This window comes from Oryx dammah, unplaced genomic scaffold, assembly GCF_014754425.2.
Source record: "Oryx dammah isolate SB20612 unplaced genomic scaffold, SCBI_Odam_1.1 HiC_scaffold_8, whole genome shotgun sequence".
Taxonomy (NCBI): domain Eukaryota; kingdom Metazoa; phylum Chordata; class Mammalia; order Artiodactyla; family Bovidae; genus Oryx; species Oryx dammah.
Genome location: NW_024070192.1, coordinates 33,471,765 through 33,498,519, shown reverse-complemented (window position 1 = coordinate 33,498,519; position 26,755 = coordinate 33,471,765). Strand labels below are relative to the sequence as shown.

General features: G+C 42.8%; 1 protein-coding gene across 4 annotated transcripts in view; it reads right to left on the bottom strand.

The window, feature by feature from the left end:
• The window catches only part of STX8 (syntaxin 8), a 199,266-nt gene that overhangs the window by 62,523 nt on the left and 109,988 nt on the right, over positions 1-26,755 (bottom strand). For 3 of the 4 annotated variants that reach the window (XM_040243371.1, XM_040243372.1, XM_040243370.1), the window contains one exon: positions 21,522-21,623. In XM_040243371.1, coding sequence (XP_040099305.1) covers positions 21,522-21,623 — 102 coding nt within the window. Of the gene's footprint in view, positions 1-21,258; positions 21,439-21,521; positions 21,624-26,755 lie in introns of those variants that run through there. The other variant, XM_040243373.1, reaches the window with a different exon arrangement.

The window sequence follows — 26,755 nt, the reverse complement described above, 5'->3', positions numbered from 1 at the left end:
TGTGTGTGTGAGAGAGAGAGAGAGAGTGTGTGTGTGTGTGTGTGTGTACACTGCACGTGTGCATGCTGGGGGCAGTGTGCCAGAAGATCGGGGACTAGATTTGCTAGGCTGCGAAACCACGCTCTGGGCTCTGGACTTTATCCCCAGAAAGAACATAAGCTGGGGAGAGACTTGATCAGGTTCCCCTGAAGACCCACCGTTTTCTCAGCTTGTGCTCCAACCACTCCACTCCACTCCCTGAGCCTGAAGTTTCTTAACCCAGTGCCAATCATCCGTGTCCCACCCATCTTGTCTGCAATAACTCAAATGCCTCCCTGGCACCGAGGCTGGAGACGAGCTCTCTCCCCACCCTCACCTTTTACAGCACTGCGGATGGACTCCCAGATGAGCCTCCTCACAGCCTCTCTTGTTTCTGCAGTTGTCTTGTCTGCCATTTTCACTCTCCTACTTGTGAACCCAAGCTTTTCAGCTTTTCAAAGGACAGCTCCCAAGGACTACCTACTTTAGGACATCGGGGTCCAAGACTGCTGTCACCCCAGGAATCCAAGCTCCTGACACTGTACCTCTGCGTGCAACCTGGGCACACCACAACTCCAGAGGGCGAGCACACAAGGCGTCTTCACCTCCTTTGTCTGCTCGTCCACAGTTAAATAACAAATCAAGGTGGTTCCATAAATAAACCAAGAAAACTTACCATAACTTAATTATATACAGTAGAAAGGTACTCCTCCTCCTTCCTGATTTGTACCCATTCTATTGGTCAATACTCAGAAATGGCTTTTCTCCCAAGAGCTAGGAAGGTGTCTGGGTTCTCTCATCATGGATGTGAGAGACAAGACTGGAACATATACACAACAGACTATTATTCATTCATTAAGAGAAATGAAATTTTGCCATTGGCAGAGATATGGATGGACCTAGAGACTGTCATATAAGAGTGAAGTACGCCAGAAAGAGGAAAACAAATATCATATATTAATGCATATATGTGAAATCTGGAAAAGTGGTACAGATGAACCCATGTGTAAAGCAAAAACAGAGACACAGACCTAGAGAACACATGTACAGATACCAAGGGGGAAAGAGGGGGTGGGCTGGATTGGGACTGACATATCTACACTACTGTTGAGATGGCTGGATGGCATCATCGACTCAATGGACACGAGTCTGAGCAAACTCCGGGAGATAGTGAAGGACAGGGAAGCCTCGCATGCTGCAGTCCATGGGGTTGCAAAGAGTTGGACACAAGTTAGCGACTGAACAAGTGTATAAAACAGGTAACTAGTTAAGAATAGACTGTCTAACACAGGGAAGTCTACTCAACACTCTGTGGTGACTTGAATAGAAAGGAAATCCAAAAGAGGGGATATATACATAATATACACACACACAGCTGATTCACTTTGCTGTATACCAGAAACTACCATAACACTGTAAAACAATCACACACCAATAGAAATTTAAAAGACAGAGAGAGAGACAAGACTGGAATCCAAGGTCCCCACAGAGGTGACATAAGGAATATAAGAGAGAGTACGTGGCTTTGAAAGCAAACTGCTTCCTCTTGTTACTACTAACTTTTTAAGCTGGTCGTTCAGGAACTGAGAAACACTCATCACCGCATCTCTGGTACTACTGTGGTTGTGAGGGTTCTTTCTCTCTCTCCCACTAGACTTGAAGCAACTTGCAGGCGGGATTACAGCTCATATATCTCGGGATCCTTGGCACGGCTAAAGAAACTCAATAAACATGGGATGGGCAGATGACTATGTCACAGGAGCCCGGGGTTGGCGGGGGGGGGGGGGGGGGCAAAAAACCGCAATTCATCTGGAATCGGCACCTGTGTGGGAATTCTCCGCACACCTGCCGAGGCCACCTCACTCGTGTCTTCTTGGCCCATGAGAGGGGGCGGTCGGTTCATCCCCACCCGTGACCAACGCTCACTCGTCTAACCTGGAAAGGGCCGGCATCCTCCCCAGCACACTGGTACCCTCTGCACTGACTAACCCCGCTCAACAGACTGGCCCCCTTTAACGTCAATCTGAAAAAATTCCATGTAAAAATTTATTTCACTGGAATATTTTCATAAAAATGAAAATAACCAGGGGCTCTTAGAGGCATCAGGTTACATTACTAACAGAGATGTTATATTACTAAATTCATCTGTAAACAGTGACCATTGCCAGATTATCCTACCATTTAAATCCCAGGTTCACTGAATGAGCCTTCAACTCCTGACTTCCCAGAAAAATCTACTTTTACAGATCCAGAAGCCATCCTGAAAAGCAGCATTGTTAATTCCATTTTGTATAGGTACACAGAATGTACTGCTATTTCATATCCAAGTTGCATGTGAAATAGTCTTTCAATTGTCATTTTAAGGAACTGTGTTCCCCTGGGAGTTACCACCTTTAAGTATGATAATGAAAAAAAATGTTAATTAAGCAATTTCACAGGGAAATGAGAGCTTCTGGCTTTCCTTGGAGAAAAAAAAAAATCAAGGTGGACCCAGCTGGCTACCTCACAGGCTCACCTGGGGCCGAGCTCTCCCAGAAGAAGGTCAGATTCAACGCCCCCACAGCCCAGAGCACTCGCTTCTGCACCAGCCTGTGGTGACCACACAGAGGAAGGCCTGGGTCCTCCCCCAGAGAGACTTAGATTCACTATGGTCATAAATTGAAGAGTAAAAATACCTGCGTGCCCTAGAGGAGAATGAGAGTACTTAACTCAAGTGGAGCTGGAGGAAGATGCTTGGAGAGAGAACAGCACCCGAGGGAAGGCCACCACTGCAAGCAAATGCACAGAGGAAGAAACGGACAAGTGAGGCTTAGAGGAGGGGAGGTAACTGGCTTGGCTGGAGTGGAAGGTTCCCCTAGTGGAACAGAAAGGCAGACAGACTGCAGAGGGCCCAGGGGCCAGAGCTGAGGACAGCCAGGCAAAACGAGAGTGGTGTCTCAGAGCGATCAAGATGGACGGGAGAGAGCTGAGACCAGAGGCAGGGATGCTGGCAGCCCTGCACAAAGGTACAGCGGCAGGAACTCGGCCTGGAGGTCAGTGGTGATGACGACGCGGGGGAGGCAGAGCACACGAGAAAGGCTGTGGCTTCAGGTATAGACAGAGGATGAGATGGCTGGATGGCATCACGGACTCGATGGACATGAGTCTGAGTGAACTCCGGGAGTTGGTGATGGACAGGGAGGCCTAGCGTGCTGCAATTCATGGGGTCGCAGAGAGTCGGACACGACTGAGCAACTGAACTGAACTGAACTGGGGTATAGACAGCCCTGGGGAAAGAGGAAAGGCTCAAATAAGAAAGCAACTGTCCACTGGAGTCGTTGAAGAGCAGTGATGAAATAAACAAATACTGGAGAGAGGCCGGCTGTTTGTTTTGGTGTCAAGTGTAGCTAAGTACATGTGTGTGTCTTATGCGTGCACTGAAGGTGGTGGGTGGGAGGCTGTAAATGATGAGTGTGGTAGAAGACATGAGAAGTGCCAGGAAATGACAGGATGGTTGAGAGAGAGATGCGTGGATAAGAGCCACACACAGGAGGAACGGCGTGGCCAGGACCACTGGGACAGAGGGCCGGAGGTGATTTCTGAGAAAGGAGATCGGAGTCCTGGGGACAATCCACAGCACTGACCGTGAAATGTTTCTGCTTTGTTTCAAGGAAACTAGAGATTTGATTCTTCCAGATGCAGCCTCAGAAACCAAACCAAACTGTTCGCCTGGAGATTCCCAACCACTCTAGGTTTTTACCACTAGAGTTTATCTCAGTTTACCCGGAGATGGTAAAATCAGATGAAAGGGGTCCATGACAGCTGTCCTCCTACTGCTCCGTGCAAAACAGCCGAAATTTCGACTATTTAAACAGCTAAATTTATCACTGTAATTGTTTTTTTTTTTTTTTTTGTCTTGAGGGGAAAAAAAAAAAACCAACGAAAGTTTACACATTTTTTAACTGTATTCCTATTTCTAAAAGCCCCTCCTATAAAGAACCCATAAGTGAAAGATGCCAAAAATAATCCCAGACCTTAAGAGGCCGTGATTTATCATTTCACAACTGGCTCCCATGCACGCATCATCCCCCTTTCCATGCCCTTTCCACGTTTTCGGAACTTAACCATAAATTCTGCCTTCAGATCAGGGAAGGCGGGCCTGGTGGTGATGGATGTCAGAGCAGGGGTGGGGAGGCTGAAGTGTGGTTCCCGCCTGGGAACAGATAAGCACGCGAATCACAGATTCTCACTCACCCCGTGACCCTCCCCGCTCCTGCCTCCCAGGTCCCCCATCTGCCAGCTCCTGGCCTCTCTACCGGCTGCTTGCTCTACTCACTGCTGGGCTGGGGGAACCAGGCTTCCACTCTTGTTTCATCTTGGTTGGGTTTGGGAACAATACACCATTAGTGCTACCTATTAAAAAATGAAGTTAATGTTAACCCAGGTTCCTTTTAAATTTTTTCCTTTTTTTTTTTTTTTAAAGGAACAGATAAACGTACATGAGCAACCTGTTCACGGTCCAGGATTTGTGTCACACAGGTATAGGACTCATCCTTGCATTTCTGCGTAGGTTTCACCTTTAAGCAAAGGGAGTGTTTCCCATTTGACCTGTGGGATGGGAGAGCAGGGGTCTGGATGATGAGGGGGTTCTAGGTAAAATGCAGAAGTTGGACAGTCTGTCTTTGAAACTAAACTTTTTTCTTTCTTTCTGTGCTCTGGTCCTCCTTTGCCTAGCACCCAGACACCCTGAGATGCCATGCTACCACCCCTGGACCTGTCATGGTCCATAGCAGACGACCACATCCAGGCCTGTCCACCCCGCCAATCCTCCTCCACCCAGGGTACAAAATTATTTCTCCATCAAAACACTAACTTCCCGACTCCCTGGTGATTTTTCCAAATCAAATTATGTTATTCTGAAAGGTGAATAACAAACACTTTGACCTCCCCTCCCCACCCCCTCCCCACCGTATGTATGCCCCTCACTATATCCACTCTCTGCATCTGATAGTATTAGTAATTTGTGGACTTAAATCACTGGTCATAATTCAGCAGCCAGGGAGCCAGGTCTGGTCTAGTTATGTTTTGACCTCAGCAGAGTTTTAAAAATTCCACAGTAATTTCCAATTCCACGTTAAATTGGATTTTTCTTTAAAAGACAGAGAGAGAGAAGGTGGCAGCTGACTTGGGCACGCAGTGCCCCCAATTCTAGGGGCTGAAGGGCAGGCATGCCATCCAGGTGGGCACATGTGCTCCAGCTCCTGGGGGTGCCCAGCACTCCCAAATGTTACATGTCTGGTCTGCAGCTCTAAGGCTCGTCACCTGCCTGGTGCTTGATCCGTGACACCTGGCCTACATGGCTCTCTAAATGATGGTACAAGTAAATAAAGGATTTCTTGGAAAGTGGAGAGAAGCAATATTTTGAGGTATGGGGTCTCTCCTAGGTTTTTGCTACAGACCTAGCCATCTGCCTTGCCTCATCCAAACAGCCATATTTTTCACATTTATAAATGATTTGGGGAATCAAGAAACAGCTGCTGTTTCCTCCACTGTTTGTTAGTGTTAGTTACTTAGTTGTGTCTGACTCTTTGCATGCTTCCTCCAGTATTACTTAGTTGCTCACTCGTGTCCGACTCTTGACACCTTGGACTGTAGCCCTCCAGGCTCCTCTGTCCATGGAATTCGCCAGGCAAGAATACTGGAGTGGGTGACCATCCCCTTCTCCAGGGGATCTTCCCAACTCAGGGATCAAACCTGGGTCTCCCACATTGCAGGCAGATTCTTTACCATCCGACACCAGGGAAGCCCTCCACTGTCAGGATCAAGAAAAGGAATCACAGTCAGGAATCAGATTCCACAGGAGAGCACAGGGGACCTCTCTTGTTGACCTTTCAAAACCACTCTTCCCTATGTTTCCTCTCCCATCTCTTAAATTTCCTTTCTTCTACCTCTCGCTCTACTATGCCCTCCTCCATCTCTCTCTCTCTCCTTGACTCGAGCCTGCATCGTCCCAGGAGCACACATCTTGCCAGTCTGCCCATCCATCCCCTTGAACCTCAACCTCAGCATGTCATGGAAAATGAAGAACTTGTGAGAGGTACCACGGGAAGAAAAAGTTTAGCAAGCGACGACCGCAAACCACTAACACTGGCCGCACTTGGTCACCGCTCTTTACAAAATTCAAGAACTTTATCACATACTCAATAGGGGGGCAGGGGAGGGTGTTTCTAGCTAGTGCGGGTCTAAGGGTGGATTGCACAGGCCTCCGAATTCAGGAAAAATAAAACAAACTCAGAAATCAGAAGGCTGGGAAGTGAGCAGGCTCCCTGCAGCTTCTAATGCGCTGAGTGGCACTAGTGGTCTTGTTGAGTCGGATCCAATGTTCTGTCTTTTGCTGGCTTTATGATTAACAAGGAGGGACACAGAAACGTCTCTCCTTGTGAGCAGCTTCAAGAGTCAAATATGCCCCCAGCTTACCTTAGTTTAATAACCCATCATTTTATATAAAGCCAGGAAACCCTCAGCCTTCCCAAATTGCCTGTGCTGCTTGACACCACAGAATCCTAGAGAAATTACTCCTTATTTTTCATGGTTTTCTTTTTTTTTTAAATTGTGGTAAATTACACATAACATAATAAGTTACCATTTTAACATGTATATTCATTGGCATGACTTACATTCACAAAGTCCTACAACCACTGCTACTATCTTATTCCAGAACCTTTTCATCACCCCAGAAGGAAACCTCATACCCTCTAAGCAAGACCCCCCCAGCTTCCTCCTAAACCCATGGCAACCGCTAATCTGCTGTCTGTCTCCATATAATTGACTCTTCTAGACATTTCATATACGTGGTCTTTGGGGTCTGGCTTCTTTCCCTTAATATAATGCTTCAAGGTTCATCCACAGAGTAGTATGTATCAGCACTTCACTCCTGTTTCTGGTTGAGTAATATTCCATTGAATGGGTGTGTGTCTATGCCTTTGCAAAATGGATGATGGTGGCTGGGTAGCCTGTGGCTGAAAGATAGTACACTTAAGGAATTTATTTACGTGACAGGTGGTTTTTTTTTTTTTTAATGGCCCTAGACATTAGTATATTGTCAAATATGAGAAACAAATCCAAGTGATCCCTATCTATGTCATTCATAATCTAGTAAACTTTCTAGCCATTCTCAGATTTTTATCTTTCCAGACTGACAAGTCCTTAAGAAAGTCTGAAGAGTCAGAAAACCCCCATCTAAGATACATGTAAAACAGATAAATAATGTACAGCACAGGGAACTATATTCAATATCCTGTAATTAATCATAATTGAAAATAATATGAAAGAGAATATATATATATATACACACACACATATACATATAAAGCAGAATCATTTTCTGTACACCAGAAACTAACACAACATTGTAAATCGACTATAATAAAAAAAGAAAGAAAGAAAACTGTCCCACAGGACTTCAGCTACCTCTGAAATAAATCCCATTCAAAGTCCATCATTTTGCAAGCTGCTAGGAATCAGAATTGAAAGACATAGTCCAAAGACCTCAGGAAGCTCAAGGTCTAGTGGGAAGATAAACATCCAGACAACCTCCCCACAGCAGGATGACTTTCAGGATGGGAATGGAAACTGGGCAGGTTGAGGTTCACCAAGCATTTCAGCTGAGGAAGCACATAAGCTGGCTACGCAGGCAGGCCACCCTTCAGTCTTGCTTCTTACCTTCTCGATGGCCTAGGTCTTCAGTGAAAAGCCCCAGTATGATCAGGGCTTCTTTCCTGCAGAGCCAGAGCCTCACGACCCTGTACGTGCAGCGCCTGCCATGTTCGCCTAATTCTGCTCACACTAAGCTGCCTTCATCTTTCAAGATCTTCCTATGGTTTCAGACTTGATTGGAAAGCAACACCTACTGGGGCACACCCAGACGCTTCACCAGGTTTTCATCCCTTCCTAAAACAATTCAGTACGATATGAACTAAGACAGTAGTCCAGGGGAAACGTCACTGTTTATATGCCCCTTGTTTTCCCTGCACCCTGACCTATTATTTTGAAAGATTTAAAACTTACAGAAAAGGAAAAAAAAAATGCCCCTAATTATCCCAATTATACCTCTAGAGCTGTGTGAGTTTTGATCCAGAATCCAATCAAAACCACAGACTGCATTTAACTGTCATCTCCCTTCAGTCTCCTCTAGTCTACAGCAGTGCTCCCGTCTTTTTCTTTCTCCCATGACACTTGTAAAGGACCCGGGGTGGCTGTCTGATAGACTGTCCACCGACCTGAACGAGCCTGTTTCTCTTGATTAGATCTGGTGACGGTGTTGCGATACTTCCTGCTGTGTCCCATTTGGAGCCGCACGATGCGAGGCTGTCCCTCACGGTGGTGATGCTAAGTGTGCTCACTCTGTTCAAGTCTCTTTCCTCCTTCGTAATTAATGATTTGGCCATTTGAGACTGTGAACATCCTACTTCCCACAACCTTCTCACCTAACACTCTGGCATCCACAGACAATTCTGAAATGATTATACTGGTGGTTGCAAAATGATGATTTTATAATTTTATCATTCTTCTACATTTACTGGCAAGATGACCCTCAGCCTCATCTCTGCCTTTTTTGACTACTGATGTGGACTCATGAATACATTTTTTAAAAAATCTAATATTTATTACCATCATTACTTTTACAACTTCAATTGCCTAAATTTGACCAGCAAGAGTCCCTTTAATCCAGCTCCAAGCCCTCATCATTGTTAGTGCATTTCCTTGACGTCTGACCCAAGAAGTTCCAGCCTTGCCTTATAATTTCTCTGCTCCAGACCTGGAATTAGTTGTTTTTACAAGAAAAACTTGGTTTATATATGTGTGTGTGTGTTGGGGGTCAGGGGCGGTAAATACTATTTAGAAACTCCTGGATTGGCCATAAAGTTTGTTTGAATTTTTCCCTAAGATCTTATTGGCCAACCCCAAAAGATCTAGGCACTAACTGTCCTCAGATACTGGAGTATCACTGCTTCTAGGCTCTTCAAGTAGTTAAAAGAAATGTATTATTTTTTCTTAATTTTTTCCTTATTTTTAAATCATGAGTCTACAGTGATACTTCTAATTCAAGTCTAACACCATACAGTTCATTCTTACTTTTTCCATTTGCTATCTGTTTTGCTCCTAAGAATATCAATATATTTACTAACTTATTCTCTTCTACTAACACATGCAGTAGATTCTGACTTACTCTACTAATACCACTCCCAACAATAATAGTAACATTTGAGGAGTCTGCAGTTCATCATTCTGGGAATATATCCATCTAAGGGGATACAAAGGACTCTTTAAAAGTTACCTGAATCTTCTGTTACTGGATAATCTTTCTATTATTTTAATTAACAGATTTTTGTTTACAATTTAGAAGCTTGTCTCTCAAGTTTTTAAAGACCCTGTAAACCTAAAGACCTCAATATTAAAGAAAATTATTGCATCAAAATGATTCATGCACAAATAAAATTTTTTATTCAAATAATTCTAAATTAATAACTAATATCTACATTATTATGGCTATGTATATGTCTATGGCGGGTTACAGTCCATGAGGTCACAAAGAGTTGGACACGACTAAGCACACACACACACATACCCAGAAATGCATTACAATTATGTCCCCTTTTTTGTATTACTAAGAATGGCAAGAATAAGATATAGCAACCACAATGCTTAATTAACTGACATTTATTTTCAAGATGCCCTCTAGTTTTTGAAGCCACTTTTGTTCCTACTTCTATTTTGCTTAGGCAAATCTATATAAACATAAGTAAGATCCCGTTAGCACATCACATAACAAATGGCTGTATGGAACAAAGATAACAAGGAATTTTATTCTCACTTTGCCATAATTTCCTGGAATGGGGTACACCAAGTATTTACTCATGTTTGAAACAGAAAATTTTTTTACTATGGTAAAAACACGTAACACAAAATTTACCACCTTAACCATTTTTAAGTATACAGTTCAGGGGGTTAAATATGAATTCATGTACTGTGCTGCAACCACCACTGTATTTATCCATTTTAAAAAGCGACTCTTTATAGTTTTCTTTCCACTTCTCTGTTGGTTTACAGGTAAGAAGTTATACCAGACAAACGCCAACACAATGATGAAGAATCTTAGCTCCAGATGTGAAAAAAAAAAAAAAAAAAAATTTTTTTTTAAAAATAATACTTCAGAAACTGAAAAGTCATTTTGAAAGGAATGAGTGCTTGGAGGGCCAAAAGAAAAAAGGGCTCTTATCATCATAAATCAACTTGTGGAAGAATGTGGAGTGGTGGGGTAGGGAGTCACTCAGTGGACATGTGCCCTCCCAAGGCCACCGAGTCTCACTTCGCTGGCCGCAGTCAGCGCTGCTGCTGCTGCTAAGTCGCTTCAGTCGTGTCCGACTCTGTGCGACCCCAGAGACGACAGCCCACCAGGCTCCCTCGTCCCTGGGATTCTCCAGGCAAGAACACTGGGGTGGATTGCCATTTCCTTCTCCAATGCATGAAAGTGAAAAGTGAAAGTGAAGTCGCTCAGTCGTGTCCGACCCTCCGCGACCCCATGGACTGCAGCCTAAGCAGCGCAAAGCTAGATACAGGAGTCCTCGATACTGCGCATGCGCGGAGGGCCGCGTCACGGACCGCTGATACCAGAGTCTAATACAAAGATCATTCTGCTGCTAATCCGGAGAAATTGATCTCGGTGCTCACACTCCTGGACAGAGAAAACCCAACAGTGATTTCAGATGAGCTCCAAATCAATTTTTCTCAGGAATTTAACACGGGTTCAATGACTGGAAACCGTCATGACTGTCTGGCTCTGAGATAGAAAAGGTGAGCAGAAAACTAAAAACAAAAAGGTGAGCAGAAAACTAAAAAGTGCGACACTGGCGAGGTTCTCTTGGAGCAGATGAATGGATCCCTAGGGGTGATTAAAAAGAAAAAACTTTTATGAATGCAACAAGGTCTAGAGTCAAGTTCTTTAAAAAAAAAAAAAAATTAATGTTGGGAGCTTTCCTGGCAGTCCAGGGGTTAGGACTTTGCCTTACAGTGCAGAAGTGTGGGTTTGATCCCTGATGGGGAAGCTAAGACCCACATGCCTCCGGGCCAAAAACTAAAATATAAAACAGAAGCAGTATTGTAACAAATACAACAAAGACTTAACAGCAACAACAAAAAAATTTAATGTCAGGGCTCTGGACTGGAGGCACTGCCCTGAAATGGAATCACTTTTCACATAGGCACCACTGTGAAGCCTGCTGCTCAGTGAAAAGTGGTGGCTGGGACTTAGTCCTAGACAGGCGGCAGAAGGGGGTGACAGAGACACTCTGCACAGTGAGAAATGACTGCAGCCAGGTATTAATTATTATGACTTCTGAAGGTATGACAACTCTCATTTTGCTTGTTTCTATTCAGCTTTACCAGTGGTTCCTCTTTTCTCCAAAATCACCTGGGCTCCAAAATCACTGAAGATGGTAACTGTAGCCACAAAATTAAAAGACATTTCCTCCTTGGAAGAAAAGCTATGACAAACCTAGACAGCATATTAAAAAGCAGAGATATCACTTTGCCGACAAAGTTTCATCTAGTCAAAGCTATGGTTTTTCCAGTAGTCATGTATGGATGGTGAGAGTTGGACTATAAAGAAAGCTGAGCACCGAAGAATTGATGCTTTTGAACTGTGGTGTTGGAGAAGACTCTTGAGAATCCCTTGGACTGCAAGGAGATCCAACCAGTCCATCCTAAAGGAAATCGGTCCTGAATATTCATTGGAAGGACTGATGTTGTAGCTGAAACTCCAATACTTTGATCACCTGATGCAAAGAACTGATTCACTGGAAAAGACCCTGATGCTGGGAAAGCCTGAAGGCAGGAGGAGAAGGAGACAACAGAGGATGAGATGCTTGGATGGCATCACTGACTCAATGGACATGAGTTTGAGCAAGCTCTGGGAGACGGTAAAGGACCGGGAAGCCTGGCGGGCTACAGTCCATGGGGTTGCAAAGAGTTGGACACGACTGAGCAACTGAACAACTCTTCCTCAGAAGCATCCACATTGGGCATCATGGCTGATGTGGTAGTAAAACGATGTTCTCTGAGTACACACTAGTAACTGGCCCAGGCTTGAGAGCCTCAACAGAGTGGCAAGAACCAGAAAGTCAGGAAGGTCATCTGATATCTGAATCTCCCTTTGGATAATAGAGAGAGAAGATAATCCACTTGTGAATCACTGTGACTTTAAATAACCCTAAAATCAGCTAAATGTCCACTTACTCCATTTCATAGTGACAATTTTTGAGGGAGAGCAGCATGAAAACCTAAGCCCAAAACTTAAATTTTAGGGGATGTTTTTCAAAAATTACAGCTTCTTTTTTAAAAATTTAATTTACTAAAAATACCCTAGAGCTATAACAGCCAAATTGAGAGAAACGTGTGAGGCATCTCTTCCAACTACTTATAACACAGAACCCAGGAGTTACGCTCAATAAGCCCAGTGCTTTATTTTCCAATACAAACACATACTACAACAGATGGTCTCTATATCTTCCATTTAAAAATTACCCTATCTTGCTTGGTTTTATTCTGTTATATAACTGTTAAAAATTTCCCCCAGTCAAACACGAATACATAACATCAAAGGTCAAAGTCCCTGTTCAGGTAGGATTTAACTCTGCAAGTATCTAACCTGGTGCTAACCACCCTATATGAAATGAGATCAGCAAAGTTCTGGTCGAGACCCCGGCTCATATCTGATGACGTGTGTGTGTGTGTGTGTATGTGTGTGTGTGTGTGTGTGTGTGAAATGAGATCAGCAAAGTTCTGGTCAAGACCCCTGGCTCATATCTGATGACGTGTGTGTGTGTGTGTGTATATATATATGGGGGGGCGTGGTATGTGTGTGTGTGTGGGGTGTATATGTGTGCATGCACGAACAAGTTGGAAGGAAGTGTCTACTTCTCCTCAAAGGGGTATGGAAAGAGGATAACAGAGTTGGATCAACTCAAAGACCATCTAGTCTAAGTCACTGACTTCCCCCTACCCCCCGTCTTTCCATACTGACTGCATGAAGATTTGGATGAATCTAGCTATAAGGAAAATGGCCAATTTCTTTTGAGGAAATCCAATTATAATTGGATTAGAGTTCAATAATAAACCCTTATAATGTTGACCGTTAGCTTATGGTCAATGTTACTAACCAGGCTTCCTAGGTGGCTCAATGGTAGAGAATCTGCCTTCCAATGTAGGAGACACAGGAGACTCGGATTCAATCCCTGGGTCAGGAAGATCCCCTGGAGAAGGAGATGGCAAACCACTCCAGTATTCTTGCCTGGGAAAATCCCATGGACAGAGAAGCCTGGTTGGCTACAGTCCCTGGGATCACAAAGAGTCAGACACCACTGAGCGACTGCAACACAGTGTTACTAAGTCATTGACTTTATAGGTAAAAGAAAGATATCAAAGATACCAACACTTTCCAGTTTGGATTAATTTTGGTCACAAAGAGAATCCAATTCTTCACTGCAATTTACAAATATAAAATAACATCAGTGTAAGAATGAGAAGCACTGGTGTGTAATGGTAAACTCCTGAAAAGTCAGGTTGCAGGCACACAAGTACCCTGAGTAGGCACTGGGGCTCTGCCTCCCATAAGCGGTAGACACATTTATCAAGGTGAGATACACTTTGAGTGAGCAAAACATGCTGTGTCCCAGGCCATGATCATCCTTCTAAACCGAGCCAGTACTTGCCTGCCCCATAGAGCAGGCTGAAAGACGAATTCACTGGTGAACAGACATAACCAGAAAACTCGCACGAACAGGCCCGGGGGAGGGGTATCAGCCAAGCCCGTGCACTGTGGTTATTACTCCATCACAACAGAAGCCGCTCTTGGAAATCACACCTTATCTTTCCAAACCACACCGAGCAAAAACAATAATCAAAAAATGATTCTACTTTGTGATCATTTCTGACCCCTTGATGATAGCAAAAGTCACTGCCTCGTAACAGATTAGAAAAGCGTGGCGGCCTCGCAGGCGGTCATGGTGACAGCTCTGGGGCTGTCAGCCCTTATCAATCACCTTCCATTAAGTAGGGGTTTTCCAATTTGGCGCTCCTCTCAAAGGCTTCACTTTGCCTGGATTAAGCCAAAGTATCAACATTTGAACAGCCTGGTCCTTTTCTTGCTCCCCTAAAATAAATGTTAGCAGAAAAACCAGGCTTTTCCACAGTAGGAATTCAAAACCAAAGCAGACAACAGTGGTGTGGTCACATATAAAAGACACCTGATTACAAACATGTCACGCGTGCATGACACCAATGCCACACGCACCCATGGGGCCCAGGAGGGGAGTATTCAGAGGTGCCCGGAGAAGGGCAGGACTGTGAGTTGTACATTTCAGCTCCTAAAATGAGTATCGAGCAATTCCAATATATTCATTGGAGGGCCCCAGTATTTGCTTGGACTTTAGAAGCAGGTGTCCTAAGAATTTTATGCTCTGTAGTTTCACTTCCTGGTATCTATTATCTCCATGATGGAGAAAAGTCATTTCTCGAAAATATACAGCAGATATGTCTAGGGAGTGAAACAGTTTTAAATCAACTGAAAAGGGCACGTTGACAAAATAAGAGAACTCTTAAGAGAAGCAGTCATCTTGTTTATCTTGGTAACACCGGTAGCCAGGTAGACGTCTCCTGTATTCAGACACCAAATTCACAAGATGGCAGGCCACAGTTTCTATAAATATGACCAACGCTGTAATCATGCACATTTTTCTATACCCAATAAACAGAATTCTTCATTATCATGATTATTTAAAGTTTTATTTACTTCAATTTTTTCGGCTGCACCTTACAGTGTGTGGGATCTTAGTTCCCCAAGCAGGGATCAAACCTGCGCAGCCCGGAATGGAAGCTCGGATTCTTAACCATTGGACTGCCAGGGAAATCCTTTCATTATTATTTTTAATGCAACAAGAGCCAGAAACAGCCTGGTGAGAACACAAAGTGATGAACGGGGAAGAGAGATACTTCACGGTTATTCTCAGACAGGCCTAGGGGTTGACCAAACAGAAGTGAGAGAGAGGCCCCAAAGTGCAGGGCTTCGCCACATGCTTTATTTGGCCCACATGGAATTTTTTTAAGTGTTCGTTTACTGTCAACACTAAAATATTAGGAAATTTCACTTGAAGATCCAGATTTCAGGCTTCCCATAAAAATAAACACACAGATGATCCGGCGTGGCATTCCCACGTGGCAAAACTCTGCTGTTCACTCTTCGTTTGCCACCAGAGAGAACAACGAGGGCCCGCTTCCTTCAAGGAGACTTGCTGTCTGGCCTCTGAAAGCCTCTGAGGGAACGAAGGAAGTTTTGAGCCTGAAGAAGTGGGGAGCAATGGAAGAGGAAGCTTATTTGGGGCTAAAGACAATGAGTCTATGAAGAGCATATAGGGACTGAGAGCGTGCTGGGCAGGGGCGGGGGGGTGGGGTCAAGAGAACCTGGGTGGCAGCCGCTGAAGACACAGACCCTGAGATTCAGGGGAAGTTGGGGGGTCTGGGATGCAAAGCTGTGAGTTGCCTGTGAAATCATCCAAGAGTCAGAAGAGTAGCTTAACGAAAAAGTGCCAAGGAAAAAAGAATAAAGGACTGAGTCCTAAGTATGTCTTCCATGGAAGATGGAAGAAGAAAAAAAGAAAGACAAAGGGAGGCCGAGGGACTTCCCTGGTGGTCCAGGGGTTAAGACTCTGAGTTCCCAATGCAGGGAGCCCGGGTTCGATCCCTGGTCAGGGAACTAGATCCCACATGCCACAAGTAAGACTCAGCAAAGCCAACTTAAAAAGGGGAAGAGGTGCGTACAGAGACTGAAAAGACTGAATTAGCCCCCTTGGCTCTCCGGGGGCTGGTTTCAGGCTGGCTGAGTAGCTATTCTCGGGAATATCACAATAAAGCAAATCACACACATTTCTGGTTTCCCAGTGCATATAAGCTACATTCACACCATACTGTGGTCTACTAAGTGTGTGACGGCATTATGTCTTAAAAAAAAAAAAGTACCTATCTTAATTATTTTTAAAAAACGCCAACCATCATCTGACAAGGCAGGGTTGCCACAAACCCTAAATTTGTAAAACACAAATAAAACCCCACAACATCTGTGATGTACAATAAGAGCAAAGTGCAATACAGTGATGTACGCCTGTATACTAAAAGGCTTAATGCTGCTCCCAGCCTGGGTCTAAATAAGTCTATATGGAAAATAAGTCTGTAATAAGTAAATCTATAATAAGTAATAATAATGTGCTAATAAAAGAGCAAGTCATTTCTTTGCTATACAAAAGTCAAGCCATGCCACCTGAATATGCCCCCCAGGTGGCTTTCGCTAATTTCATGACTGGAAATGGCTTCAGCCACAAGATGATAAATTCCAGCTTAACCGGGGGAAAAAAAACTGACTCCATTTCTGATTAAATGAGGATGCAAACCTCCTAGCTCCATAATATTCCAGAATAACTTCCTTGAATCATCACTATTTTCCTTAAAGACCATTCTAAGCTGGCTTCAGAGAGAGGTAAGAGCCTCTGAGTCTTATTCATCAAGGCGGCTCTTGATGACCAATTTACAGCCAACATTTCAACATCGCTGGTATTTACTGAGGACTCAGTAGCACAGGCATGCATGACATGATGCCACCCAACTTGTTCTTGTGTAGTCTGCAGAATAACCATGGTACGCCCATTTTGAGCCCTAGAGAGAACAAGCCACTCTCCGAGTCACCCAGGTGTCAGTGTCAGAGCCCAGATTGTGACCTGGGTCTGCCTGGGCTCACAGCCATGCTGGACTGTCCTTTCTGAAAGACTGAACGGATCCACCTCGCTCAAGCCACCCCACTTTCGAAGAGTGGAAGGCAAATCCAGTGGTTCCAGATTAAGACAGTGTTAACACAGCGCCAGCAGGGCTGATTTCTAACCACGTCCCCGAGACGCTGCTGAACTCACAATGGCTGTGCTTAGACAACATTACGTAATAGTCCATATGCTGAGAAGCAACACTGTCCCTCGACCCGGGTCATTCAGAACGCTGAGCCTGGCCTTTCACAATTGGCTGCGTCCCTCAGACTCAGACGAGGCTCTATTTTGAATTCTAATGAGGATGGGGCACAATGAATATTTAAACTGCAATTACAAAGATGCTGCCTTTATGTGGGTGTCCTTAGCACACATAACAGATCTGAACGGACATGTAGGTGCCAATGAAAAATACCAGTCTCGTTTGCATTTAGAAGCTGGAGAGAGACAATATTGTTTTATACTTGATGCTGTTGTTATTGGGATGGGGGTGGGTGAAGAAAAGGGAGGTGGGGAAAAAAACCACCCAAAGATCCCAATAAAAAAAATGTTAAAGCCCAGGCTGCCAAGTGAAAGGTTCATAAAGAGGCGTCTGAATCCTTTGTTAACAACTGAACAAACAGATTCATCACTGGGCCCTTCTGTGTGGGGCCCCTTGCAATCGGGTCTCTCTATACAACCAGAAATTTCCTCATTGGGAAAGCATCTATGACTGATATTATATCAGATCGGTAGGGCGATATGTTGGCAGTAGGAAAACAAAAGACCATTTCACGGTTCACAGCCTTTTTTTTTTTTTGCACTCCCTTAACTAAAATGATGAGGCGTCACTGCTATTCTTAGCTCACTCAAGCCCTCTTAAACAGTCATCAAGTTAACAGTAACTGAGTTACCCTGAGAGGCTTAATTCCCACCCACCCCCACCCCCAAACAGTTAAAATAGGCCCTACTTGCAGGTTCATGTACTGTGTGTATGTGTTTACATATCAATGATCAACCTGGCCCTGCACTTGGGGAGAGCAAATGATTAACTCTTTGCTATGTCCTGAGGCTCTTAGACCAAGCCCTTACCCCACTAAACACCTTTCTAATTGTGATCATAATTTAACTTCCATGGTGTCTGGACAGCCTTTTGTAAATGCCTGCATTTACAGAAAGGGAATATGTTGGGGTTTTTTCCCCACCTGTCCTCCAGTTGAGTCCCTCTTCTGCCGGGTACCAAATACGTCCACAGAGTCTTGAACTTCAGTTACTTTTTATTTCTAGAAGTTCTGTTTGATCCCTTTTGATTTTCTAAGTTACTCTTTATAGCTTCCTATTCTCTGAAGATACTTTCAAGCCTGTCATGTCTTTCTTTAAATATAATAATTGCTTTCATCATTTATATCTGAGAATTCTAATACGGCAAGTGTGTGCAGGTTAGTTTCTGCAGTTTGTCGCTGGTCCCTGCTTATGTTGTGCTGTCTCTGTGTATGCCGGATTATCTTCGAGTGTGTGCTGGTCATTGCCCTGGACATTTTATTTCTGGTTGACTCCTAGAGACCAAGGATAATATTCTCTCCTCCAGAGAGGTGATTCATTGCTTTTGCCAGGCACCTGGAGCTACAGCAGATGAGTGTGTCTGCTCAGCATACAAATGCAAACAAGGGCCTTTCTGTGACCACAACTTGTCAGAAAAGATAGTCTTTCTTCCTTTTCTTCTCCTAATCTTTGCGGGCCAAGGCTGCCTTCCCCACAATCCCCAAAGGCAAGTTTCGTTCTGGTTCACTTTTCCCCGCCAGGGTATAGCTCTTTAGGGCTCCACTTTAATGGGGAAAGGGTCTCCTCTTACACTTCCCAACTAGGCAGGCCCAGGACCTTACCTTCCAACCCACCTGCCTGCCCCTCTCAGGTTGTAGAAGTCCCTGACTCCTCCCTGCAACTGGGCTTTTATCAGACTTAAAAAAAAAAAAAAAAAAACTAGTAGAAAGTAACTCAGAGTTTAAAGGTTGAAAGCAAAACAAAAGGTCAGGTCAGTAGGCAGGGTCTTCTCCAAATTCAACACTGAATTACAATTTGATTCAGTGATGCTACTTCAGATGGGGCTTCCCTGATGGCTCAGATGGTAAAGAATCTTCTTGCAATACAGAAGACCCAGGTTCAATTCCTGGGTCAGGAAGATCCCCTGGAGAAGGGAATGGCAACCCACTCCAGTATTCTTGCCTGGAAAATCCCATGGACAGAGGAGCTGGGTTGGCAATAGTCCACGGAGTCACAAAAAGTTGGACATGACTGAGTGATTGACACTTTCACTTTTTACTTCTGGGTATATACACAAAAGAGCAGGGGCCTGGACTCATACTTGTACATTCAGGCACACTGCAGCACTATTCATAGTAGCTAAAAGGTGGCAACAGCCCAGGAGTCCTCTGACAGATAAATGGGTAAACAAAATGTGGTATAAATACTAACAATGGAATAGTATTCAGCTTAAAAAAGGAAAGAATTCCAGATGCATGGTACAACATAGGGGAATACTGAAGACATAAGTGAAATAAGCCAGATACAAAGGGACAAATACTGTATGGTTTCATTTACGTTAGATACCTAGAGCAGTCACAGTTGTAGAGACAGGAAGTAGTCATATTTGTAGAGACAGAAAAATTAAACAGCTCAGCTCAGAATATTTTTATGGACATTTCTAGATACAGACATCAATACCAGGTAAAACTATAAAATAATAAATTAGCAACAGTAGAATCAATATTCTTCAATGTGATGTCATGAATGGCATGTGGCGAGGACCGCTATGTTGTAAATGCAAAACAGGCTGACATATAACGATAACAGTTAATACTTACTCTTGCTCACTGCTTACTATGTGCTAACCACTGTTCTAAGTGCTATATATCCCTATCTATCTATCCACTTATCATCTATATCTTTATCTCTATTAAATCATGTATTCCTTACAACAACCCTCTCAGATATGTACCATTAGTGTTCCCATTTTGGAGATGGGAAAATCAAGGCACAGGGGACTGGGATTTCCCAAGGTCACATGGCTGGTGAATGGTGGAGCTGGGATGTGAGTCCAACCTTTGGAGCCCACACTCTTCACTATCAGGTTGTAGCCGCCTTCTGCACAAAATAAGGAAATTCATGGACAATGGCTAGTGTTGGATACTTTACATGGTTTATATAATTTCATTTTGATAACCAGGCTATCTACTTGTTTTGTTTTTGTTTTTTTAAACAGCCAAGGAAACGCAAGTTCAGAAAGATTAAGTTTATATGAGAATTGAAGATAATAACAGATGGAGGTGGGAGTGAACCCATGTATCTCTGTTGCCAGAGACTCAGGATCTGATGCAAAGAATAGCATGGTGGGAAGTTATGAGAAGGCTGTTAAAGCAAAATCAAGGCTTTGCTTTGGGCAGGAAGCAGAAAGAAGCACATGCTCTATTATAGAAACAGGAGCACAGAGTGGCTTGGTATCGGTGGATGAGAAGTGCTAGGTTGAGGGGAGCAGACAGGTGATGAAAGGGAAGCAGGCGGGTGCCCCCAAGTTCCACTTCCTCTGAGATTCCAGAGTCTATATCTTCCTGGCCCTCTACCACCTGGTTGTTCTAGATTGCTGTTTGACCACACACACAGGCAAGGGAGGTAGCACTTCTCAAACTGTGCATCACAGGTAACTCTCACATAGAGGTCCTTCTAAAACTGGACAGATCAGAGGGATCCACTATGTTCTTCATACTGAAAGGGCTAAAATCAGGCAAAAAGCGAAAAGTTCAGGTCATTAGATTTTTTTCTTTTTTTGGTAGTGCTATTGCACTGTTATATATAACAGAAGTCTCAGCTTTATAAACCTGGTGCACCTTTGTGAGATGAAACACCAAATAACCACGAGTGTAATCACTGCTGCTGTCAGCACCAATCATCGTCACTTACCTGTGGGCACGGCAGTGTGCACGGGCAATAGATCATTGAAACCCGACAAGCATCTGTATCGGAACGTCTGCCCAAGAGCAAGGACCTGCATCAGGAGTGCCCGGCACACTTGTTAAATGATGAACCCTCTGGAACTCCAGCCTCGCTCTACTCAGTCTCAAGGGGACGGCCAGGGAATCAGCACTCTAAGCATCATTCCTGGTGGTTCTTATTTTGACCTATGTCTCCTCATTTCATGCACAAGGTATTAAGAAGTAAAAGGACTGCCAAAGACAACATTACTAAATACAGGATATAAACTCAGCTGGACTTCAGACTCTATGCTCTAAGTGTTCTATGGCTCCAGCTTCAGCAAGGACACTTGTGACTAAAAAAACAAGGCACAAAACAAGCAAGGTGGCCTGTAAAACCCACGAGATCTACCACCACCAGTCTGCATGACATCACACAATTTCTCAAACTATTATTCTCGGTAAGCACTGAGGAAAGTTTCTTATTTTTAATTAAGAAAAAAAAATTAACAATGCATTCTACTTTCCCTGTACTTGTAACAATTCACTTCGTTTTCACCAAGATGTAGGAATCTTCTAGAAATTTCAACACTTCATCACATGAAACTGCATGTATTCGAAGAGCAAGCGGATCCCTGCGGTAAAATCAGACCAAACGTGGGAAGCTTATCCGCAAGCAATGAGAGAAGCAAGAGCCGTAACTACAGCAGTCTCTTACCACAAGACGTCGACTTCCTGTCCACCAGATTCACACGCCTGGTTTCAGTGCGGAGTTTCTCATCGGTATTCTCCACCAGGTTGGCAAGGTCATCAATTATCTCTATAAAGGAAAACAAAGATGCATGGTTAACACTCCAAAAATACCTTGGCTCACATCAGAGTCTCATAGCTGTGGTGGGCCTTCCTAGTAATAATTCTCTCAACTGCAGTGTGTGAGACGGTTTTAAAGAACTTACATTTCTTTGAAAACTGCAATTCTGATTCACTGATGGTCGGGGGGCAGTTAGAGAGGGAAGGAGTAGTAAAGGGGGAAAAAAAAAAGTTCAACATAATTTCAGGAGACAGAGGAGAAATGTCAAAAGTTCAGGGGAAAGAAAGCATGACCCAACAAATTTATGCCCGGCCAAGTTGTCATCTGAGTATAAAGGTGACAGACAGACGGTATAGAGGACTTCGGGGACCACTGGGGCCCTTCTTAAGAAAGCTACTTGATGATGAAATCTAGCCAACCAAGACGTGAAAAAAAATAACACAACTCTGGGCTGGAGAAGCCAGAGGCAAAGAGATGATGGTAAAAACTGAATCAAATATGTGGAGCTGAGAATAAACAAATATACGGATCAGGTTACAGAGGAGTAGACAAATGTTATAAACCGTGACAATGGAATGAAAGGTGAAGATCAGGAAGCAGTTTTTAGGGGAGGAACATGGGGAGAAAGGTGAAAAGAAACTAAGGTGTTAATTTCTTCATCACTGACAGCAGAGTCATATCAGGCTGCTGAAAAGTAAGACATACACTTACAGCTTTATAAAAATAACCAAGGCTTCAATGTTTTATGCTATGTTTCTGTTAACCTTAGATGGATCTTTTAGCAATTACTACCTCTTAGAAAGAATTCTTCATGTGAAGTTTATTTTTTTACGCTTATCTTTTAAAAGTGAAATTAAGCACTTAACATTTAAATTAGCACATATAGTATAACCCTAATTAGGTAAAATTATCTCCATCCCTCCTTTTATATGTACCAACCTTTAAAGATGTATCCAGACTGTGTTAATCTGATGTTAATAATGATTATTTCCCAGTGGTGGGGTCCTTGATGATCTTGCCTGTATTTTCTGAATTGCTTATGATGAGCTCTATATGCTATCTTTTTATCAACTGTGGTTCTCCTTCTTCCCTCCTTCCCTCCCTTCCTCTTTATTTGTGGTTGTGGACGTGATTTAGCAAATAAACAACAGAAATTTGTTTGCATGTCTTTCTTTTACAGGAAGAGGATGATGGACACTAACTCTTATCTCTGTAGCTCCTATCCCTAGCAGAGTGCCTAATACACAGCAAGATAGGATACTAAAAGATAAAGGGAATGAATGATTGGAGTATAATTTCAAAGCACTGAATAACTTGCTGCTTCTTAGAAAAGTGGATCTAAGCCAAACTTGTCAAATATTATCTACACAACATCTGCCTAGTAAACCAGTCACTATTATTTAACCATCCATTCACAACTATTTCCTTGTATTCAAGGATATATTCTCTCCTAGTTTTCTTTCAACTATCTATAAGCTCTGCCTAGAGTTTCTTCTTCCTCTTTTTTTTTTTTTTAAATATGTGTTTATTTATTTTTGTCTGCACTGGGTCTTAGTTGCTGCATGCAGGCTCTCTCTAGTTGTGGTGATGGCAGGGCGGGGCGGGGCGGGGCGGGGGGCTACGCTCTAGTTGTTACTCCCTAGGGATTCTCACTGTGGTTTCTTCTCCTGCTGGGGAGCACAGGCTTTAGGCACATGGGTGGGCTTCAGTAGTTGTGGCACACAGGCTTTAACTGCCCCAAGGTGTGTGGAATCTTCCTGGACCTGGGATCGAACCTGTCCCCCACACTGGGGCAGGCAGACCACCAGAGGAATCCTCTTCCTCTTAAATGCTGGTGATCCCCAGAGTTCTGTATATTTCTATTCTATTTTCATTTAAAACTATTTAAATTAAATAATTTAATTTTTAAAAATATTTAAATTTTTTTAAAAAGAAAATTTCTGCTCTACACAGCTCTCCAAAAATCCTTGACTCACGTAGCCAACTGCTTACTACTTATCTCCACCTTGAAATTCCTACAAATATCTGTCTCGCAAGGTCTCCAAAACAAAACTCCTCTTCCCCCAAATCTGACTCCCCTATCTTCCCTGCCTCAATTAATGAATGGTACCATCATTCATTTGCTTGCCTAAGAAGGAAATCTTAGGAGTCACATGAACTTCTCCCTTCTCCTTCACTTGACATTCCATTTGTTAGCCATTCTTGTTGATTCTACCTCCCCATTATCTTTCAATCCTACCATTTCTCTTTAACTCTGTTAGTAATACCTCACAAAAAGTTTCCAGTGTTTCTAAAACTGTCCTAACTTACCTTCCTGTTTTTGTTCCTCAATCCCTTCAATCCATTCTCCAAACTCCAGTCAGGGACTTATTTTTTCATATTTCAGTTAATTTCAATAGCCATATGTGACTAGTGATTATTAACTCATTATTGACCAGGGGATTATTTTAAGGAATTAATATCTGTGGCCAGTAATTTGTTATGTAAATAATATTGACATGTCAATAATGGTTGGGTAAAAAAAGATGTATTAATATGTCTCTCATCAATAATGTGTTAAACAGCAGAGTTCTAAAGCAATAACTTAAAAACAAAACACCAAACACACACCCACCACCATATAACCCCCACCAAGAGGAATAGCTTTAAAAAAATCAATAGAGGGAATAAAACTGAATACCAAATATGCATGATTTACCCAAAAGAAGGCAAGAAAGGAGATACAGAGAACACAGGACAAAAGGCCGTAACCGAGATGGCAGACTTAAACCCAATTGTATCCATCATTACATTAAATGTAAATGGACCAATTTCTCAACTGAAAGATAAAGAATGTCAGACAAGATTCAAAAATAATAAAAAACCACACTACTCAACTACATGCCTTCACAATAACTTCAAATATAAGGCACAGAACTTGTCTGTGTGAGAAAGCTGGCACAGCTGTATTAATATGGATCAGATCAATTTCAAGTCAAGGAGTATGATCAGAGATAAAAAGGAATCTTTCATCAGGATGAAAGAACATGTGACACAAGATGAAAAAAAAATGTTAAGGAAACCATTCCTAAATAACCTATATAACAAAAAAAGGCAAAAATAATCTTCTCTGGCAACTTCTATCAAACATTTTAAGTCCCACACTATTTAGTAAGACATGGGGGAAAAAGCAAGAAGATTTATTTATTTATTGCTTGTGGGACCTTAGTTCCCCAACCAGGGATTGAACCTGAATCCCCTGCATTCAAAGCATGGAGTTTTAATCACTGGACCACCCGGGGAGTCCCTGCATGATATGTTTTAAAGTCACAATATGTAATCTAATATTGAGACTTAATAAGCTTATGGCACCATAAGAAAGTCAAGTGATAATATTCCTTGTCAGATACTAAATATGTCAGTTGTTATACGTTAACTGGGTTTCTGGACAGAGCTCTCATTAGAATTATAAATATTCATAACTTAGAGGTAAATAAAAAACTAGTAGAAGATTAACTAAATAAAAACCAGTAGTCAACACTGAATGGGTTAATGTTCTCACCTTAGACCAAACATCTTGGCTGGCAAACCTCATCTGATTACCAGTTTGTTTGCTTTCCAAAAAAAAAAAAAGAAAAAAACCTTTATTTTTAACTGATAAAAAATTATATAATAGCAAGTTTATAAATGAGAGATGGAAAAGTATCTTCTATGGATTCCCTTCTAAGATTTGACATAAACATATATACTCTTATATAATTGCAATATATGAGCCTTCTGCCCCCTGTTAACATATCATTTGTACGCTTTCATGTTGTTATACAGTCTTCATGGTTATAATTTCTAATGGTTACAAAATATTCATTCCATTAAAATAAACATTCATTAAAAATAGCCTATTGTGGGATACTGAGAATGCTTCTGTATTTCTACATCATGAGTCAATGAATTCTTTCCTCCATGATCATCTGCCTTCTTCTCTGTTGTTTCTTTAAGTCAATTAAGTGTGATCATGACTGCCCCGTGGACTTTGAAACACACTGCCAAGTTAGTTTTTAAAAGGTCTGCACTGCCACTGTGGGTTGATTTAATTGAACTCACTTCTTAATATGACCTTAGAAGGAGATTTCCAAGGGTAAGGAGCCTGGGGGAATTCCCACCTTGCAGCCTAGCAGCTTCTAAGGGGGGAATTTCCCCAACCACAGACTGTTATGAGCAAATTAAATACAGGTTTCAGAACACAGGTTAAGAAACAACCAGCTGACTCTTTCAGATTCCTGACAGTACAGCCTCCAAATAGCAACTGATATTTTGATTCCTGGTAATTATTTGCATTTGGTTTCAGGAAGGAACTTATGTTTCTATTGGGTATTAACTCAAGATACCAAGTGCCATTCCAACACAGAATGGGAAAAAATGGACAACAGGAAGTGTGATGCAAAACTGAATCAAAGAGCAGCAAGAAATATTATACAGTGCCAACATAGCTGAATCTAATTATATTTAATTTTTCTATACTCAGTTACAGTCTCAGTAAATTCCATGTTAGTGCAAGAAGTGTGTTGCATATTTTCAGATAAGTTTGGTATCTTTTGGTACTCATAGTGAATGCTGGCACTTGCAAAGTCATTATGTTATGTCTTCAGCTTATATCGCTAATGACATCTGAAGACAAGCATTAAAAAAAAAAAACCACAACAAACAGTGAATAAAGAGCTTTTCTTGAGGGCATTAATTTAACTCCCTTTATTCCTATCATGGAAACTAAACATGGGGTGGATGACAACCTCTAATAGTACACTTTTCTGTACACTAGGAAACCCTAACCCTAGGAAAAGGGTTAGGGAAACAGAACAGGAGAAATCAACCTGTGACACAGCAAAGGAAAAGTAACACATCGGCCATGGTGCCCTAGGGTGGGGAGTTACTGCCCACCCACGCGGAGCCTCTGGGGAAAATTCGGCCTTGGAGGCCTAGGAGAATGCTCCCTGGCTGCACCTGCTCGCATCTTAAGCAGGGACAGGTGGGCCAGGCTGGGCAGAAGGCACAGGCTCCCTTCCGTCTTCCTCCCCACCATCAAGTCCGTGACCTTTCAGTCTTCCCTCACCTGGGCTGTGACATGTGTGACAGAGACCTATGCCAAGATTAGGACCCTTCCCAAC